General features: G+C 41.3%; 1 protein-coding gene across 1 annotated transcript in view; it reads right to left on the bottom strand.

Moving 5' to 3' along the window:
* Positions 1-19,946, bottom strand: part of eda (ectodysplasin A) — a 269,459-nt gene that overhangs the window by 41,616 nt on the left and 207,897 nt on the right. Inside the window, exons 3-4 of the mRNA XM_072270941.1 lie at positions 12,930-12,953; positions 8,317-8,496 (exon numbers count right to left, since the gene is read on the bottom strand). Coding sequence (XP_072127042.1) covers positions 8,317-8,496; positions 12,930-12,953 — 204 coding nt within the window. The remainder of the gene's footprint in view (positions 1-8,316; positions 8,497-12,929; positions 12,954-19,946) is intronic.

Raw genomic sequence — 19,946 nt, forward strand, 5'->3', positions numbered from 1 at the left:
GTTTTGCACCTTGGCCCTGATAGAACACAGATTTATTTGGCTGTATTCATGTGTATGGTTGAATGACAATTAAACTTGAACAAAACTACAGATTTATTTATTTATTACTATTATTTGTTGTTGTTTCTTTTGTATTTGCACAGTTTGCCTATTTTTGCACCTAGGCTGCTTGTCAAGTCTTTATTTGTGTGTAGTATTTCATTGATTTCTATCGTATTTCTTTGCTCTAATGTGAACGCCTGCAAGAAAATAACTATCAGGGTAGTATATGGTGACATGTAGACATGTATGCAGTTTGATAAAAAAAATATACTTTGACTATTGAATACCCCAGGAGTATTAAAAGGGAGACAATGGTAACCTAATTTCCACATTTGAAACATCACCAGTAAGAAATATCCCATTTCATAGAAGCGTTTCCTGACTGCAAAATAGACTACTGTCCCTTCATTGTCATTTAGTCTAAACCTTGAAATTCCCTACTGAACACTGTTGTAGGAATAACTTCATTGGAAGGACCACAGCATATCCATGTGCTGGCTCACACCACCCTTTTAAGGGCAATGAGGCATGAGTGATAACAACTAACCTTCTCAGTAATCCCCACACTACATGAATTTTAAAAGAAGGATTTATTTTCACTCATATTGCAGTGACCATTTGTTAGAAGACTTAAAAGATTTCTTCACACCACTGCCCCATGCAGTTGTTTCCTTAGTTGAGAATGTTATTTGTTTTAAACAATAAAGTTTGTTCATGGAACATCAAGTTTATTTGCTGGGAAATGCATTAGATTTACTATTCTCTCAATTTGTTGTTGACCAAATCAAGTTGCCGATGCCTAGTCGTTCTACTGGTAAGAAGGTCCCAGCTAGATTAACAGCAGAGTTAAAGAGTTGCTGGGAAGTTCTGTAAGTGTATCAGCCACTCTTCTAGACTCTCATGTGGAATTCAGTCGATTAATTTCCAAACATTAACTGGCATAAGATCATCTGCATGTTTATGACCTCCTAGAAAGACATTCCAGCCCATCAAATTTTCCCTGTAATCTATACTCAACAACTTTCCTCAGACTTGACTATAACAATTATACCAGGAGGTTGGTGGAATTTACAGTGACCAAACAACCAACCCACCTGACGTCTTTGGGATGCAGACGAAAGCAGAGCACCTGGAAAAAAACCCATGCTGTCACAAGGAGAAGATGCATAGTCCACACAGACAGCATGCTGAACCTGGGTCACTGGGTGACTGAGGAGGCAGCTGCACATTCTATGATGCTCATTTCGTAACATTTTACTAGGTCTGAATGAATATGTTCAGGAGTGAAAAATAGAAACAGCCCTGCCAACTACAAATGAAAAAAGGCTGCCAAATGAATAACAAAATTTTTCTCCAGCTGTTGTAGCTTCATTAAAGTAGTATATCTGTCTTCTCAGTTTTAGATCCTAAATGGTTTTTGCTCATTAATCCTCATTGATGAATGAATCAGATTTAGATTATGAGAACACTCAGTCCTCTTTTATTGTCATTTAGAAATGCATACATGCATTAAGAAATAATACAATGTTTCTCCGGTGTGATAGCACAGAAAACAAGACAGACCAAAGACTAACACTGACAAAACCACATAATTATAACATATAGTTACAGCAGTGCAAAGCAATACCATAATTTGATGCAGAACAGTCCATAGGCACAGTAAAAAAAAAATAGTCTCAAAGTCCCCGAGTCGATCGACTCCCAAATCCCCGATAGTAGGCAGCAAAAGGGAGAAACTCCCTGCCATAAACCTCCAGGCACTGTCACCTTGCCGATACCTTGGAAGCAGCCGACCACAGCTGACAATAATTAAAGGATCTTTTTTAAGGAAGTGGTTTTGCAAGGAATTTCAGCTGGCTTCTGAACTGGAGAGAAACAATAGAACGTCAAGCAGAGGTTTTTTGCTCTAGATGTAGTACAGCAATGTCTGCTTTGTGCAGGTGCCCTAACAGTGAAGCTTTAGTCTGATTTGTCTGCTCTCTGCCACCATTGCAGAGGAAGGAAAGCTGGTTGCTAGCTGTAGGTTAGGGGTGGGTTGCAGACAGAATTGAATAGAGAAGTGTGATTGGACAGAGGACCAGGCTGGGGCCCAGAGCCGTAGAGAGGGAGAGTATTTGGCAACAATTGGGGAATTGGGGTCAGGCTGAAAGGTGGAAGGGAAACAGTGTGAGGTGGAAAGTCAGTCAAAATCTCTAATGACATTAAAAGAAGCATTTAGAAAGATCTGTCAAAAAAGTCCTAAGGTCTACAGTTTAAAAGCATATTACCATGTATGCTGGAAATCTGAAATGCTTGAATGTGAGACAGCACTGTGGAGAGATGGAGATACAACTTCACGTTCTTGACCTTTCACCAATTTTGGAAAAACACAACAGAATATGCATATGCTAGAAGTCTTGAGCAACACTCACAAAATGTGGAAGGAACTCAGCAGGTCAGGCAGCAACAATGGAGGGGAATAAGTTGATGCCCTTCATCAACATTGGGAAGGATGGGGATAGAAGCTCAAATGATAAGGTGGGGGAGGGGAGGGGAAGGAGTACAAGCTGACAGGTTGCCAGATGAGAGAGAAGGTGGGTGGGACAGGGAAGAGGAGAAGGGTCATGGTAATTCTGAGCAGAGATTCTCATTGATTAATGAATTGGTAACAATAATTAAGTATCTTGGATTAATAATTAAGCTCTTGGATCATTGGGACCACTATTGGCGCAGACATGACCTGTACAAAAGGGACGGGTTGCACTTGAATCTTAGGGGGACCAATATCCTGGCTCGGAGATTTGCGAGGGATACTAAGGTGACTTTAAACTAGAATGGTTGGGGGGAGGGAATCAAATTAAGGAGACTAGGAGAGGAAAGATTGATGTAAGGGAAAAAGAAGAAGAAGATAACAAAGCTGTTTGCTCAATTAAAGATAAACAGAGAGTGGGAGGGGGAGAGTTTCCTAAATGCATCTATTTTAATGCTAGGAGCATAGTAAGAAAGGTGGATAAGCTTACAGCATGGATTGATACCTGGAAATATGATATTGTAGCTATTAGTGAAACGTGGTTGCAGGAGGGGCAACTAAATATTCCAGGATTTCTTTGTTTCAGGTGTGATAGAGTAGGAGGGGCAAGAGGGGGAGGTGTTGCATTGCTTGTCAGGGATTATATAACAGCGGTGCTCTGGCAGGATAGATTAGTGGACTCATCTAGGGAGGCTATTTGGGTGAAATTGAGGAATAGGAAAGGTGTTGTGATGCTTATAGGGGTGTTTTATAGACCATCTAATGGGGACCGAGAACTGGAGGAGCAAATTTGTAAGGAGATAGCAGATATTTGTAGTAAACATAAGGTTGTGATTGTGGGAGACTTTAATTTTCCACACATAGACTGGGAAGCCCATTCTGTAAAAGGGCTGGATGGTTTGGAGTTTGTAAAATGTGTGCAGGATAGTTTTTTGAAGCAATACATAGAGGTACCAACTACAGAAGGGGCAGTGTTGGATCTCCTGTTAGGGAATGAGACAGGGCAGGTGACGGAGGTATTTATTGGGGAGCACTTTGGGTCCAGTGATCACAATACAATTAATTTCAGTGTAATTATGGAGAAGGATAGGACTGGACCTAGGATTGAGATTTTTGATTGGAGAAAGGCTAACTTTGAGGAGATGCAAAAGGATTTAGAAGGAATGGATTGGAAAAATTTGTTTTATGGGAAGGATGTAACAGAGAAATGGAGGTCATTTAAAGGTGAAATTTTGAGGGTTCAGAATCTTTATGTTCCCGTTAGGTTGAAAGGAAAGGTTAAAAGTTTGAGAGAGCCATGGTTTTCAAGAGATATTAGAAACTTGGTTCAGAAAAAGAGAGAGATCTTCAATAAATATAGGCAGCTTGAAGTTAATGAGGTACTAGAGAAATATAAAGAATGTAAAAAAAATCTTAAGAAAGAAATTAGAAAAACTAAAAGAAGATACGAGGCTGCTTTGGCAAGTAAGGTGAAAATAAATCCAAAGTGTTTCTACAGTTATGTTGGTGGCAAAAGGATAGTGAGGGATAAAATTGGTCCCTTGGAGAATCAGAGTGGACGGGTATGTGCGGAGCCAAAAGAGATGGGGGAGATTTTGAACAATTTCTTTTCTTCGGTATTCACTAAGGAGAAGGATATTGAATTGTGGAAGGTAAAGGAAACAAGTAGGGTAGTTATGGAAAGTATGACAATTAAGGAAGAGGAAGTATTGACACTTTTAAGGAATGTAAAAGTGGATAAGTCTCCGGGTCCAGACAAGATATTCCCTAGGACTTTGAGGGAAGTTAGTGTAGAAATAACAGGGGCTCTGACAGAAATATTTCAAATGTCATTAGAAACAGGAATGGTGCCGAAGGATTGGCGTATCGCTCATGTGGTTCCATTGTTCAAAAAAGGGTTCTAAGAGTAAACCTGGCAATTATCGGCCTGTGAGTTTGACGTCAGTGGTGGGTAAATTGATGGAAAGTATTTCTGGATAGACAGGGTCTGATTAGGAACAGTCAACATGGATTTGAGCTTGGAAGGTCATGTTTGACAAATCTTATTGAATTTTTTGATGAGGTTACTAAGAAAGTTGACGAGGGTAAAGCGGTGGATATTTTCTATATGGACTTCAGTAAGGCCTTTGACAAGGTTCCACACGGAAGGTTAGTTAGGAAGGTTCAATCATTAGGCATTCATATGGAAGTAGTAAAATGGATTCAGCTGTGGCTGGATGGGAGACGCCAGAGAGTAGTGGTGGATAACTGTTTGTCAGATTGGAGCCTGGCGACTAGTGGTGTGCCTCAGGGATCTGTACTGGGTCCAATGTTGTTTGTCATATATATTAATGATCTGGATGATGGGGTGATAAATTGGATTAGTGAGTATGCAGATGATACTAAGATAGATGGTGTTGTGGATGATGAAGAAGGTTTTCAAAACATGCAGAGAGATTTAGGACAGTTAGAAAACTGGGCTGAAAGATGGCAGATGGAGTTTAATGCTGAAAAATGTGAGGTGCCACATTTTGTTCAAACTAATCAAAATAGGACATACATGGCAAATGGTAGGGCACTAAAGAATGCTTTCGAACAGAGGGATCTGGGAATAATGGTGCATTGTTCCCTGAAGATGGAATCTCATGTGGATAGGGTGGTGAAGAAAGCTTTTGGTTTGCTGGCCTTTATTAATCACAGCATTGAGTATAGGAGTTGGGATGTAATGTTGAATTTGTATAAGGCATTGGTAAGGCCAAATCTGGAGTATTGTGTACAGCTCTGGTCACCGAATTATAGGAAGGATGTCAATAAAATTGAGAGAGTACAGAGGAGGTTTACTAAAATGTTGCCTGGGTTTCATCTCCTAAGTTACAGAGAAAGGTTGAACAAGTTAGGTCTTTATTCTTTGGAGCGTAGAAGGTTGAGGGGCGACTTGATAGAGGTGTTTAAAATTATGAGGGGGATTAATAGAGTTGACGTGGTTAGACTTTTTCCATTGAGGGTGGGGAAGATTCAAACAAGAGGGCATGGGTTGAGAATTAGAGGACAAAAGTTTAGGGGTAACATGAGTGGGAACTTCTTTACTCAGAGAGTGGTAGCTGTGTGGAATGAGCTCCCAGCAGAAGTGGTTGAGGCAGGTTTTATGTTGTCATTTAAAGTTAAATTGGATAGATATATAGACATTAAAGGTATGGAGGGTTATGGGCTGAGTGCAGGTCGGTGGGAATAGGATAGGGTAAGAGTTCGGCACGGACTAGAAGGGCTGAGATGGCCTGTTTCTGTGCTGTAATTGTTATATGGTTATATATGGTTACATGGTTATATCTTTTTAAAGGAAAAGGAACGAGTGTCACTGCTTGGTTACATGTATAAATGAAGCATTCTATTAAAAAATAACCATATAACCATTACAGCATGGAGACAGGCCATCTCGGACCTTCTAGTCCATGCCGAACTCCTATTCTCACCTAGTCCCACTGACCTGCACTCGACCTATAACCCTCCATTCCCTTCCTGTCCATATATCTATCCAATTTAACTTTAAATGACAGCATCGAACCTGCCTCAACCACTTCTGCTGGAAGCTCATTCCACACAGCTACCACTCTCTGAGTAAAGAAGTCCCCCCTCATGTTACCCCTAAACTTTTGCCCCTTAACTCTCAACTCATGTCCTCTTGTTTGAATCTCCCCCACCCTCAATGGAAAAAGCCTATCCACGTCAACTCTATCAATCCCCCTCATAATTTTAAACACCTCTATCAAGTCCCCTCTCAACCTTCTACGCTCCAAAGAATAAAGACCTAATTTGTTCAGCCTTTCTCTGTAACTTAGGAGATGAAACCCAGGCAACATTTTAGTAAACCTCCTCTGCACTCTCTCAATTTTATTGACATCTTTCCTATAATTATTATTAAAATATTAAAAAATATTAAAATTTATCTTTTAAAAAGACAATTGAAAAGTAACATAATTTCTGAATAGTATTGTCATTGTTATTAATTAAATTCCTCTCCTCGCCTTGGGCGGCAACCTTGGCATTTGTCTGTTTTTCACTAGGCTGAGTTGCTAGCTCGACGCTCAACCCAGCACGGATGGAAAGTGTACAAGGAGTCGGCCAGATTTGAACCCGGGATCTCTCGCCACAAAGTGCCACTACACTGCTGGCTGGCTATGGTCATTGCATTTCATATACAACAAAAAAATGTGATTGTGAAATTGTAAGCTTTGGTGCATATTGTGACGAGAATACACATAAATTAAGATGTTTGCTGGCCTGGGCTAGCACCAGTGGCATCAGCAGTTGGTCTGCCACCTGTCCTCAGGGGGAAGGAGAGATAAGGAACACAATGAAGTAGCATTTGGAGATGTTAATGAAGGAGCCATCAGTCTGGGTATTGTCAAGATCGGCTCCCCCTTTGAACCCTGAACTGTTTGAAGTGATGGACAGGCGATCTGGAGATGTGTAATGAAGGGACGGGAGAGAGAGCTGTCTAGAGCGGCTCCCCCTTTGAACCCTGAACTGTTTGAAGTGATGGACAGGCGATACCCCAGCAGGGGGATAAAAAGGGACAGGTTCGCTAAGGCAACACACACACACGACACCCTGAGGTAACGAGACCCTGGAAGCGGTGCGCCTCTCACAAGTCGGTGGGAAGCTCTTGGACGGCTGATCGCGGGATCAGCCTTAGACGCACAGGGTGGAAAGGTACGATCAGCAGGAACCTGGTGTGCATCCGCCCTTGCTTGGGTGCCGGGTTCACTGCAGAGGATCGACCGCATCTGGAGGAGGGGTCACAGTCGGTGACCTCAGGTGACATCACAAAGGACTTGCCCGAAAGCTGCTTGTGAGCAATATCGCAGGTCTGTGAGTGGAAGCTGTTTTGAATGATCAGTCGTTCTCGTTCTCTCTCTCCTTCCCCCCACGTTGTCCATCGCCATGGCAACGATTACTGCGAACTGAACTAAATTGAACTGGACTTTGTGTCACTTTGAAATTAGTCATTTACCCCTAGACAACGATAGAACTTGGTTGATCCTGTTATCTTAATTCTGTGCACATGTGTGTTTATCATTGCTGAACTGTTGCATTTATTATCCTTTTGTTTACTGTGTTGCTTGTTTCTTTAATAAAACTTTCTTAGATCTAGTAATCCAGACTCCAACTGAGTGATCCATTTCTGCTGGTTTGGCAACCCAGTTATGGGGTACGTAACAATATTCATAAAAACATCACGGAAAAGAAAATAAACACGGAAAAGAAAATAAACACACTTTACTCTCAGTGAGATTTTTGTTGCTGCACTGACAATGACAAATATTTTATATCTGGTTTCTATTTGGTTGCTTTGAGAGCTTTGTGAATAACGCTAATTTCACCAGTAGGTCACCAATACTGATGTGTACACCCAGTCTGTAAGGATTTCAACACATATCCTTCAATGTCATGTATTCTCGGAAATGTCCAGCTGGCGCCAAGCTGCCATGGGATGTTTCCTGTGAAAACATCTCACTGTTCTCCGGATGCAAAAAAATATTTGCTGCTTTGTTTGGCAGAGAAAAAAAAAAACTGTCACGTATCGTTTTTGTTCTGTGTGGGGTTTAAAGAATCGAGGAGTGGCACTACATGCCCTATGTGAACGCAATTTTTGTCATGTGACATCTTGGGCTGCATGCCATAGTTTCACCACCCGTTAGCTATGTTCTCCTTGAGGGGAACTTGTGACATCCTGCCATTTCTTTCTCCTGTCAGATTTCTAGCTCACCAAACCGTTACTGACTTACCTAGTGGCCCTGGTGGTCCAGGAGGTCCTGGCTGACCAGGTGGACCTGGTGGTCCAGGAGCTGACAACACTGCTGTTCCTGGTATTCCAGGGATTCCTGGGATTCCCGGGGGGCCTTGCGGTCCGGGGGGGCCTGGAGGACCTGGCGGCCCCTGTGCACCAGGCGGACCCATTTTCTTGCCTGCAATATAATGGAGAGAGTTGGTATTGGAATTTGATTATTATTGTCATATGTAAATAGAAACAGTGAAAAGTTTATCTTGCATACTGTTCACACAGATCAAATCATTATAAAGTGCTTTGAGGTAGAATAAGGTAAAAAACAGTGTAAATACTGCTGAAAAAATTGCAGTGCAGGTAAACGCCCGAGTGTATAATATAACAAGGTACATTGTGAGGTCAAAAGTTCATCTTTTCTTACAAGAGATCCGTTCGAGAGTCTAACAACTGGGATAGCTGTCCTTGAGCTGGGTGGTAAGTGCTTTCACGATTTTGTATATTCTGCCTGACAGGAGAAGAGAGAGCCTCCGCAGTGGGTGGATTCTTTGATGAATAACAAGGACAGGGTCCCCATTAGCAAGCAGTGTCTTGAGTTACTGAACTGAATTTGAAAGACATCAGTGATCCAGATTCTCTGGAAAAACAACATCACATTGACAAGAGATTGATCTTTATGGTAAATGCTTCAAATCAGTGTGAAGCATCTTACAGGATATTTTGGCAGTGGCATTGAGAAGTTGCTGGAGTTGCATAGATCCACAAATACATAATAAAAATGTCTTGGCTATTGGTTTTATCTTGTTATTTTGTCAAGCTGACAGAATATATTGCCAAGTTTAAGTTATTCTGGCCCCATGCTGGTTGCATCATTAAATCCCAATTGAAATGAGACCGATGTTACACACCACATTCCACATCTATACCTCCCATGAGAAAACACTATTAATAACAGTCAAGAGATGAGAGGAGGCCAGATTTACTTAAAACCCCAGTTTTTCACCAACTTCAGAAAAATCAAATAAGAGGTATCCGAAAACTACAGGCACTTGTGGGACATCTGCAATTTGCTGCTTCAATTGGTCACGGCAACAGAGTTCCTCAAGGCAAAATGGATGTGTGGAGTAATTTATTCTTAAATTGTCGCATCTAAGTCTAGTTGACCCTCGTTTTCTCTTTCTCTGAAAACAATCATTTTAAAACTTGCTTCCTCATCCAAGTGTTTAGTCACCCACAGCTGATGGCCCTTCCCCTCTCCATCTTGCCCCTGTTAACCATCGGGGATGCGTTTCTGTATAATGCAACACTATATGGTTTAATTTCTACAGGAGTCAGGAGCAAGAGTCAGAGCAGGAACCTATAAAAAGGTAAATTTTACTGATTAGCTAATTGGAGGGCACTTTAAGTAGTGGTGGCATGGTAACCTAGTGGTCAGCATAACACTGTTAACAGTGGCCGCTGTAAGATCAGGATTCAATAAGGAGTTTGCATGTTCTCCCTGTGACCACATGGGTTTCCTCCAGGTACTCTGGTTTCCTCCCATGCTCTAAAGAGGTACAGTTAGGGTTAGTGAATTGTAGGCATGCTATGTAGTGTGGCGACAATTTCGGGCCGCCCAGCCCAACCTTTGCAGAATTGATTTGATGCAAACAATGTATTTCGATGAACACATGACAAGCAAAGCTAACCTATATGTTTAAAAAGTAAGGTTAAGTGAAGCAGCCAATCTCAAGATGGGCTGTAAGACTGGGGAGCTGAACCCTGAGATCCTTCAGCAAGAGGAGGCTGTGAAGTGAGACTGATAAGATCTGTTTAGTTTTGCTTTTCACTTTTAGAACAAATGCAGTAAGGACGGTGTGTTCCTCCTGTATGACGTGGGAGTACAGGGATATTCCCTGAGGACTACATCTCCTCAATAACCATGTAAGGAATTGGAGCTGATGGTGGATGTACTGAGTACTGTGTAGGAAGCTGAGAGTATTACAGATCAGAGTTTCAGTAAGTGGTTATTCCTGAGGTGCAGGCGTTAGAGAGTGACTGCCAGCAGAGGCAAGGGAAACAGACAGACAGAACAAGTTTTCATGGAGGCCATTCTGGTAGAATAGCTATTACAGCGCCACAGATCCAGTTTTAATTCCTGGGGCAGAGTTCAAAAATTTTCCCCGTGACTGCATGGGTTTCCTCTGGGTGCTCTGATTTCTTCCCAGCTCTCAAAGAAATATGGGTTAATTAGATGGCACAAACTCATTGGGCCAAATGTCATGTCAAAAGGGACAGGAATGGTTGCTTAAAGTTCCAGGGTTTGAGAAGACGGAGGGAGGGATAAAAGAGGGGAAGGGGTTGCATGACAAGTTAGGAACAATATCACAGCTGCACTCAGAGGGGAAGAAATTAAGGCTGATTGACTGAATTGATATGGGAAGGAATCAAAAGAAGAAAGATCTAATCACTATGATGATTTATACAGCAGATCCCCAAATACCCAAGGTATAGGCAGATTATGGAAAGCAGCAAAACCATGGTTATTATTGTGAGTGACTGGAACTCCCCCAACGTGGACAGTGAACTCTTTAGTGCAAAAGGTTTAGATGGGGAAGAATTTGTTACATGTGTCTAAGGGGGTTTCTTGAAGCAGTATTGATAGTTCAGTTCGAGAGGTGGTGAGTGGTCTAACCACCTGGATTAGTACATGGACATGAGACGTTTAGAGGGTTATGGACCAAACACAGGCAGATAGGACTAGCTTGCTGGGCAACACAGATGGCAGAGAAGAGTTGGCCCAAAGGCCTGTTTCCTGCTATATGACTCAATATTGTATCGGTATATTACAACATTCTACCTTCTGTTACTGTTTTCTTTTTGTACTTATATATAGAATGATCTGTGTGGAATGTATGCAAACATAAAGCTTTTCACTCTATCTTGGTACATGTGCAATGACAAACAAATAATGATTAACAATAATAATGAAGTAAAACTGGACTCTGTATAAATTCAATCTGATATTTGCAAGCAGACCAGGCCAAGGGTTGAAGAAATGCCACTGAACTGTAATGTCAGTTCTCCCCACAGATACCGTCCCACCTGCTGAATCTTTCCAATGTTTTTGATTTGATTTTACTTCTGAATTCTGGCTTTTGCAGTATTTTGCTTGTGTCCCAGACCCCATGCTAGGTGATGTAGTATTTATAGACTGGAGGAACAACTGAGCATAAAAGATTTTGGGTTGGAGTCATCTTCAATAAAAGATACTGGAACACTGATTTCTCATTCACAACCCTCACTAGAAATAATGCCCAAGACTGTTGAGCAAGAACATAGATAAGGTTGGGTTAAAAATTAACCATGACCATACAATCTCATTTATTCTCACTGCCTTGGCTCACACAAAGAATCCATTGTCCCATGGCACAACATGAGCCAGTACCCTCAGGAGTTGGAAGAAACAATTGGTGTAAAAACTATTCATAAGTGGATTCAAAAACTGTGGGAGCTTAATAATTGTATTATTTATTCTAATTGCAGATGGGAGTGGAAGTATTCCCAACTCATAAGCATGAAAATCTCCACTGGAAACCTGCAGCACTGAGAAATATTATCATTATCAATAGTGAAGGATTCTGGTATATGTTTTGGCATATTTTTATTAGTGTAAAATGCAAATTTAGGCAATTTTGCAAAGATGAACACACACATTATCAGAGAAATATGTACTGCATTTTCACAGATTATGTTAGGTTTCCTCTCTTGGCTGCTTTCTGAAGCCCTTTACCTGTAGTCCGTGAACTATTGGGAAAAGTCTGCTTTAATCTATACTATTGTTTTCATTTATAATTTAATGGCTTCTGTGACATTGTCTCACAATCTATATCATTCCAGCAAAGAAAAGCCTCAAAATCTACATAAGTTTTTGCATATTTTTACTTCCTTCGTAACCTTGTAATATGTGATCCCTCTGCAGACCGTAACTCAGGACTCACTGAGAAGCATTAGGATTTTAAGATACAAATCATCCTCCCAGCCTGTAAACAGCTCCGGAGAGTTATTCAGTTAACCTCCTTTATTATTCTGCAAACATTACCCCTTCAAGTAATTATCCATTTCCACTTTGGAAATTATTTATGAATTTGTATTCCTCGCCTGTTCAAACAATTAATAATTTGCTGCATATAAAAAAACTTGTGATTTACAATTGTTAGGATGAATGCCTTAAATCCCTGGTTACTGACCACTGTAAACAGTTTCTGACTTATTCTTGTCAAAACCTGTCATGGGCTTGACCATCTTTGCTGGATTGCTCCTGAACTTTCTGTTTGAAGAATAGCTTGCTTCTAGTAACCAAAATTTGTATTTCAGTAGACCACTGTATTCTGTACCATTCTCTGGAACTGAATCCAGTTTCTCAGCACAGTTTAGTTAATCCAGGTATCCCTTTGGCAGGACGGGTGGGTGTGAGCAGAAAGCATAGCTTGAATTTTGATGATTCCTTTGATGGCAATGATAACAGTTTCCATTTCTGAATTGTAATCCAAGGTAAATAGAGGGGAATACAGATTTTAGTTTCAAAGTTCCAAACCCTGTGCAGAATTTATCAAAAGATAACCATTTTCATCCTACCTTTCCCTTTGCTTTTGCTTTTACCTAGAAAAGAAAACAAATCAAATCAGAGAGAGAAGTTCTGATTAACAAACATCTTTACTGCTGTTCCAACATGTTTAGCTATTTGATACATGGAAAAAATGTGTTATCGGTTCATTGATTTACGTAAAAATCACATTTGCTGTTATGAGACCGTAAATGTTCCACTGGCAGTGAAAAGATATTAATTGCATGTTGCAAAGATCCCCGAACAGCTCATGAAAAACACCTTGTTTCCCCTCTGAGTAATTGTAAATCAAAGATGTGAGAAGGCAAGCAATACAAGGATTTTTATTCTAGTGTTTTGCAACTGCACACATGGAATTGGTGAAAGAGGCACAGATTGTGCTTCTCCCCTCATTTACTCTTAAGCTGATGGTTGTTGAGTCCAAGGAACACCCCCCACATTTGTTATTGCTTTATGGTGAACCTGTGGAATTCACTGCCACAGACGGGGCAAGACATTGGGTATATTTATAATGAAAGTTGACAGGTTCTTGATTACTAAGGGATGTCAAAGGCTGTGGGGAGAATGCAAGGGAATGGTGTTGAGAGAGAAAATAAATTAGACATGATGGAATGGGCGGAATGACCTAATTCTGCTCCTATATCTTATGGTCTTATTGTTGTTGCATTCCCCTCTGCACTTGGCCTGTCCCACTCACTCACACACCACGCACCCATCTGGCTTGTCTTGCACCAAGCAAACACTAGAGTGCGGCAGCAATGGGAGCACCATAGGGTTTGAAGAGGTAGGTATTAGTTAGACACGTATTCCATTCCAAGCAGATGTGCAGATCATAAAGGGTACAAAACAGCTCAGAATTCCATGCTAAGACCCCCGTCAAATGAAAACATGCCAACAGAGGGTTTGATATGAAAATTTGGAACCTCAATGGGAAAAACTATTTCTGGAAATCTCAGAGGGAATGTCAGAAAAATACATTAAAGGGTGTTTAAAACATTAAGACCAGTGGAATTCATATAAAAATTCTGTACTTATTAAGGTTCGGTTTACACTTCGTAGTCATTTAACCCCTCAGTTATTAGCCCAAAAGGAAAAAAATTCAAGCTGTATACATTTATTAAGGCTGAAGTAATTGAGGTAATTGTGAGAATGGCATTATATAAATTTAGATTAAAGGACCAGAAATCTCTGTGTCCTGTGGCTTAAGGGAACGTTTCACAAAAGAAAAATTAAAACCAGAAGTCACTGAACCTCTTAGCTGTCTGTGAACTTTGTCCAGATCTTATTGGGTTTCTGACATTTACGGCCAAAGATTACCAATATATGTCACGTTTGATAACCGAGCATTTATCAACATTACTGGAAGACTACAGAGAAAGCAGGGATGATTGACTCTAATACCAGTCTTGGACACCTGCCCCTTCTAAAAGTTGGACTGTCTGCTGCATAAATAGCTCCTTTGCATGAGTAACTGTATATAGACTGACTGTGAGAATAAATCCTTTGAATTTCAACAACTGAACACAAATTCCCTTCTGCTATCACGACAGTACTGTTGCACCATTTCGATCAGCTTTCATCCAAAGCATTGAACACTTCTGCGTATTATCCATGCATTTCTTACTCAATGTAGTTCAGCATCTATCACACTGCGCTACAGTTAATTGTTGATTCATTATGTAAGATGTAAAGCAGGCATTAAATTTCAGTAGCCAATTAAAATCATACAGCACCATAGCAAAGAAACGGCCCTTTTGGTCTATATTCGGACCAGCCCCACCAACCAGTGTCTAGAGCAAAGCCCTCCAGACCCCCCCCCCATCCACATACTTATCCAATCTTCTCTTAAATTTTGAAATCAAACCTGCTTTTATCACTTTCTTTAGCAGCTCGCTCCACGTATGCACCACCCTCTGAGGGAACAAGACCTCCCTCGGGTTCCTCATAAATATTCCCCTCTCATCCTTAACCCACGGCCTCTAGTTCTCTTCTCACCCAGGCTCAGTGGAAAAACCCTCCTTGCATTTAGCTCTGCAAGAGGCCCAGGTGAGGATGGTAAGGAAGCAAGTGCTGGAGTACCTGGGACCAAGCTCGAGACATGATTTCGAGGCTGAGGCAAAAAACAGGGTTCTTGACTAGATGCTGCTAGACAAGAATCCAAAGTGAGACAGAAATCAAAACATGCAATTGCAAATTGAACTGAAGTTGAGTTGCTGATTGAGCATCGAACCCGAGTTCAGGTATTAAAATCCTGGTGCCAGAACATGGCCACCAATTAGTGGAGTGAGCCTGAATCTCTAAAGGTACTGCGCCAGCGATCCATTCTCCAGAGCAATGGAGTGTCTAAACCCAGAAGCTGCCGTGGTTAGGTGCGTACCATAACACTATCTATTTCCCTCATAATTTTGTATATGTCCATAAAATCTCTTCTCATCCTCCTGCGCTCCAGGGAGTAAAATCTTAACCTGTTCAACCTTTCCCTATAACTCAGGTTAGAAAATTATGAATCATCTTATTCACTCCCTCATACACCAGTGCAAATGATTAAGGTGAATATCATGAGGTTCTTCATCCTCAAAGGTGTTCAGAAGGCAAGAGTGTCAGAGGGAATAGCGCCAACTTCAGAAAACCATTCACAATCTGCTCCTGTGGCAGTTGATGGGTGTAGCTGTGGAGCGGGAACTCTAAGAGACGAAGGGCCTATAATGCCTTGGAGCCGTCCAAGATCAATTTCCATCTCAACCGCTTCCTCTGGCAGTTCATTCCAAGTACTCACTACCCTCTGTGTGAAGAAGCAATCTTTCAGGTCACTTTAAAATCTCTCTTCTATCTGTGTCCTCTAGGGTTGTTCTCCTAACCCTGGGGAAACGACTGTAAACATCACCTATTATGATTTTATAACCTTCTAGGAAGCTGTAGGATGGCAGCACGCTCGGTTGCAGTGGCCTGTCTGGGTCCAGATGAAGGTGTAATTGTTTGTCCTTTTACGCCTATTTTATGACTGCAAGACACTGCTGAATAAGGACATCAGGTTCTGAGGATCTACCCCAACAGTGAGTTGCTTGATAGTGGTGGAGCTGTACTTGTTGCGCTCTGTGTTGCAGCCTGTAATAGCCACCCAGGAAGGGAGGCATCAGGGATGGTACACGGTCCAACAAATTATTGTCTTAGACATTTTTATTGTGATTGTAAGACCCTGTAGTACATTTCATGCATAACAGTCTGTAGCATTTCCAGAGAATGGTGCAAAAGAAAATGAACAAAAACATCCAGTGAGCGACAGGTCTGTGGATGAAAACAGCTTGTTAATGAGAGAGGTCAAGGGAGAATGGCCAGGCTGGTTCAAGCTGACAGTAACTCAGATAATGATGCGCTACAACAATGGTGTGCAGAAGAGCATCTCTGAATGCACAACATGTTGAACTTCGAAGTGGATATGCTACCACAGTAGAAGAATACAATGTGTTCACTCCTGTACATAACAGAGTGGCCACTAAGTGCCTATTGCAAACCACGGAAAAAGAATATTTTTCAGAAATTAAACTATTTTGCTAAACCAGTTGTTGACTCATCAGACAAGTTGAAACCCGCCCTTTCATTAATTCCTGGAGTCAGACTTGAAATTTGTGTGACATGCATTCTCAAAACATAGTTATGACGGTTAGTCACACTGACAGGCATCAGTGTTGCTTTTAGTTTGTTAATGGAAACATTAAGTTTGGTGCAATCTTCACAAATACAATCTTGGAAAAGAACTTCTTTAAGATCTCACCCCACGCACTGATCTCATGCCCAATGATCACTGAGGAGCTGGGACCTGGGACCTGTCTAAAACCCTTTTGAACATCTCCCTCATAGAATATATTTGAAAGAAAATTGGCCACATCTCAATTCCTGCTCAAACCAATAATTGTATGTGCATGCAGATTCTCCACACTCTAATCTACTAACTACTAATAATCATGAACTCAGCAAGCAGACAGTCAAAGCAGTATTCTCCCAAATGGCATGCTATCTAATGAGATCCAAGGAAAGCATCTGGTCCAGATGGAGTAACACACAAAAAATACTGGAGGAACTCAGCAGGCCAGCCAGAGCCTAAGGAAAAGAGTAAGCAGTCGATGTTTTGGGCAGAGACCTTTCATCAGGACTGATAAAGATCAGATGGAGTACCTGGCCAGATACTGAAGATCTGTGCTGACCAACTGGCTGGTGTGTTCACAGATAACTTCAACCTCTTGCTTCAGCAGTGTGTGGTACCCCCCCCAGCATCAAGCCTGCATATTCTCTTCACTTACAGAACTATTGATAATTCTGAACTCAACAAGCTGATAGTCAAAGCAGTACTCTTCCCTCAGTCATACCAGTGCCCATGATGAGTGTGGTAGCCTGCCTCAACGACGATCAGCCAGTGGCACTTCCATCCACAATGATGAAGAGTTTTCAGAGGCTGGTGTTGAAACATATCAGCTCCTGTATGAGTAGCGACCTCGATCCACTCCAACTTGTCTACTGGAGTAACAGGTCCACAGCAGAGGTCAAATCATTGGCTCTTCACACAACCATGGAACATCTGGACAGCAAAGGTGCATACATCAGGATGCTCTTTATCAATTGTAACTCAGCATTTAATACCATCATCTCCTCAAAACTAATCAATCAACTCCAAGAACTGGGCCTTGTGCAACTGGATCCTGGATTTCCTCACTTGCAGACACCAGTCAGTTCGGATTGGCAAAAACATCACCTCCACAATCACCATCAGCACAGGAGCACCACAGGGTTGTGTGTTTAGCCCTCTGCTCTACTTGCTTTTACCTGTATGATTGTGTGGCTAAGTACAGCTCAAACACCATATTCAAGTTTGCTGATGACACCACTGTTGTGGGCCATATGAAAGGTGGTGAGGGATCAGCATTCCGGAGGGAGACTGAAAATTTGGCTGAGTAGTGTCATAACAACAATGTCAACACAACCAAGGAACTGATTACAGACTTCAGGACAGAGAAACCAGAGGTCCATATGCCAGTACTCATTGAAGGATCAGAGGTGGAGAGGGTCAGTAACTTTAAATTCCTGAGGTGTCACTATCTCAGAGGACCTGAATTGGACCATTATACAAATGTAATTGCAAAGAAAGCACGACAGCATCTCTACTTCCTCAGGAGTCTGCAGAGATTTGGCATGACATCAAAAACCTTGACAAACTTCTATAGATGTGTAGTTTAAAGTGTATTGACTGGGCATTAAGGCCTGGTATGGAACACCAATGCCTTTGAGTAGAAAATCCTACAAAAGATATTGTATTCAGCTCAGTACATCATGGGTAAAGCCGTCACAACCATTGAGCACACTGGCATAGGAAAGCAGCACCCATCATCAAAGATCCTCACCACCCAGGCCATGCTCTTTTCACACTGCTGCAATCGGGTAGAAGGTACAAGTGCCTCAGGACTCACACCACCAGGTTCAAGAACAGTTACTACCCCACAAACATCCGGTTCTTAAACAAAAGGGGATAACTACACTCATCTATTGAGATAGATGACCAGTGATCTCACTTTAAGGATTCTATATCTTGTTATTTCATGCTTTTGTTATATATTACTCTTTGTTTATATTTGCATTTGCAAAGTTTGATGTCTTCTATGCCCTTGCTTTTTCATTGACCCTATTTAATTACTATTCTATCGATTTGCTAAGTATGCTCGCAGGAAAAAGAATCTCAGGGTTGTATGTGGTGACAGGTATGTACTCTGAAAATAAGTTTTACTTTCAACTAAATTCAACTTAAAATAAGTTTTACTTTTTAGAAAAATATAGTACAGAAGTTGGCCTGTGACCTAAAAGTATAGTCTAATCAGTTCCAGTTCCCAGTACTACTATTCCTGCAATTTTTTTTCTTTCAATGATTTATGATCTTTTTTTAAAGTTACCACATCTTACTGTAGTCCCAATGGCATCACAGAAAGCAAATGAATTCTCACAGTAACCCCAGTTCTTCTGTCCACTGTTTTGAGTCAGTCCCTTTTTGTCAGCAACACTTTAGTTGCTGAGAAAAGCTTCTTTTCTATATGCTAACAGTAAATATTTACCAAAAATGGTTCCAGGTTAGAGAAGATTAGACTAGAGAAGTGGAGCTGTCATCTTTGGAGCAAAGAATGCCATTGAAGAGATGTACAAGGTCCTGGGGAGACAAGAGACTGGCACACTTCCCCTCCACTCTCAGGTTTCTTGTGTTCCATGAACACTACCTCACTATTTTGAATTCTTTTCCACTTTTTTATATTTCTTATTGTAATGAATTGCACTGTACTGCAACACAACAAATTTCATGACCTACATCAGTGATAATAACTCTGATTTCAAATCCTATTCTGCTGGAGGAATGCAATGGGTCGAGCAGCATCTGTGGCAGAAATGAATCATTGATGCAACAACACAGAATCAGAATCAGAGTTTAAGCGACCTACACTCAGCGGGCAACTTTAGTAAAGTTCAAAGTACAATTATTATCAAAGTATGTATACCCTATACAACCTTGAGATTCAACTTCTGGCAGGCAGCCACAAACCAAAGAAACGCAATAGAATTCACAAAAAAAACATACACCATAAAGAGAGTCGTAAGTACCACGTGCGAAAAGGAAAGAACAAATTGTGCAAATAGTAACAAAACAAACAATTCACAGAACATGAGCCACTGAGTCCCAAAAGAAAGTGCAAAAGCAGAGCAAAACTAGTGAGGTAGGGTTCATGGGTTGGTTCATTGTCCGTTCAGAAATCTGATGGTGGAGAAGAAGTAGTTGTTCTTAAACATTTAGTGTGTGTTTGTCTTCAGACTCCTGTACCTCCTCACTGATGGTGGTAATTATAAGGGAGCATGTCCTGGGTGATGATGGTACTTAATGACGGACGCTGCATTTTTGAGGCATCATCTTTTGAAGATGTCCTCGATGGTGGGGAGGCTAGTACCCTTCATGGAGATGGTTGACTTTGCAACCCTCTGAAGCTTTTTCTTCCCCCCCC

Source organism: Mobula birostris, chromosome 10 (assembly GCF_030028105.1).
Source record: "Mobula birostris isolate sMobBir1 chromosome 10, sMobBir1.hap1, whole genome shotgun sequence".
Lineage (NCBI taxonomy): Eukaryota > Metazoa > Chordata > Chondrichthyes > Myliobatiformes > Myliobatidae > Mobula > Mobula birostris.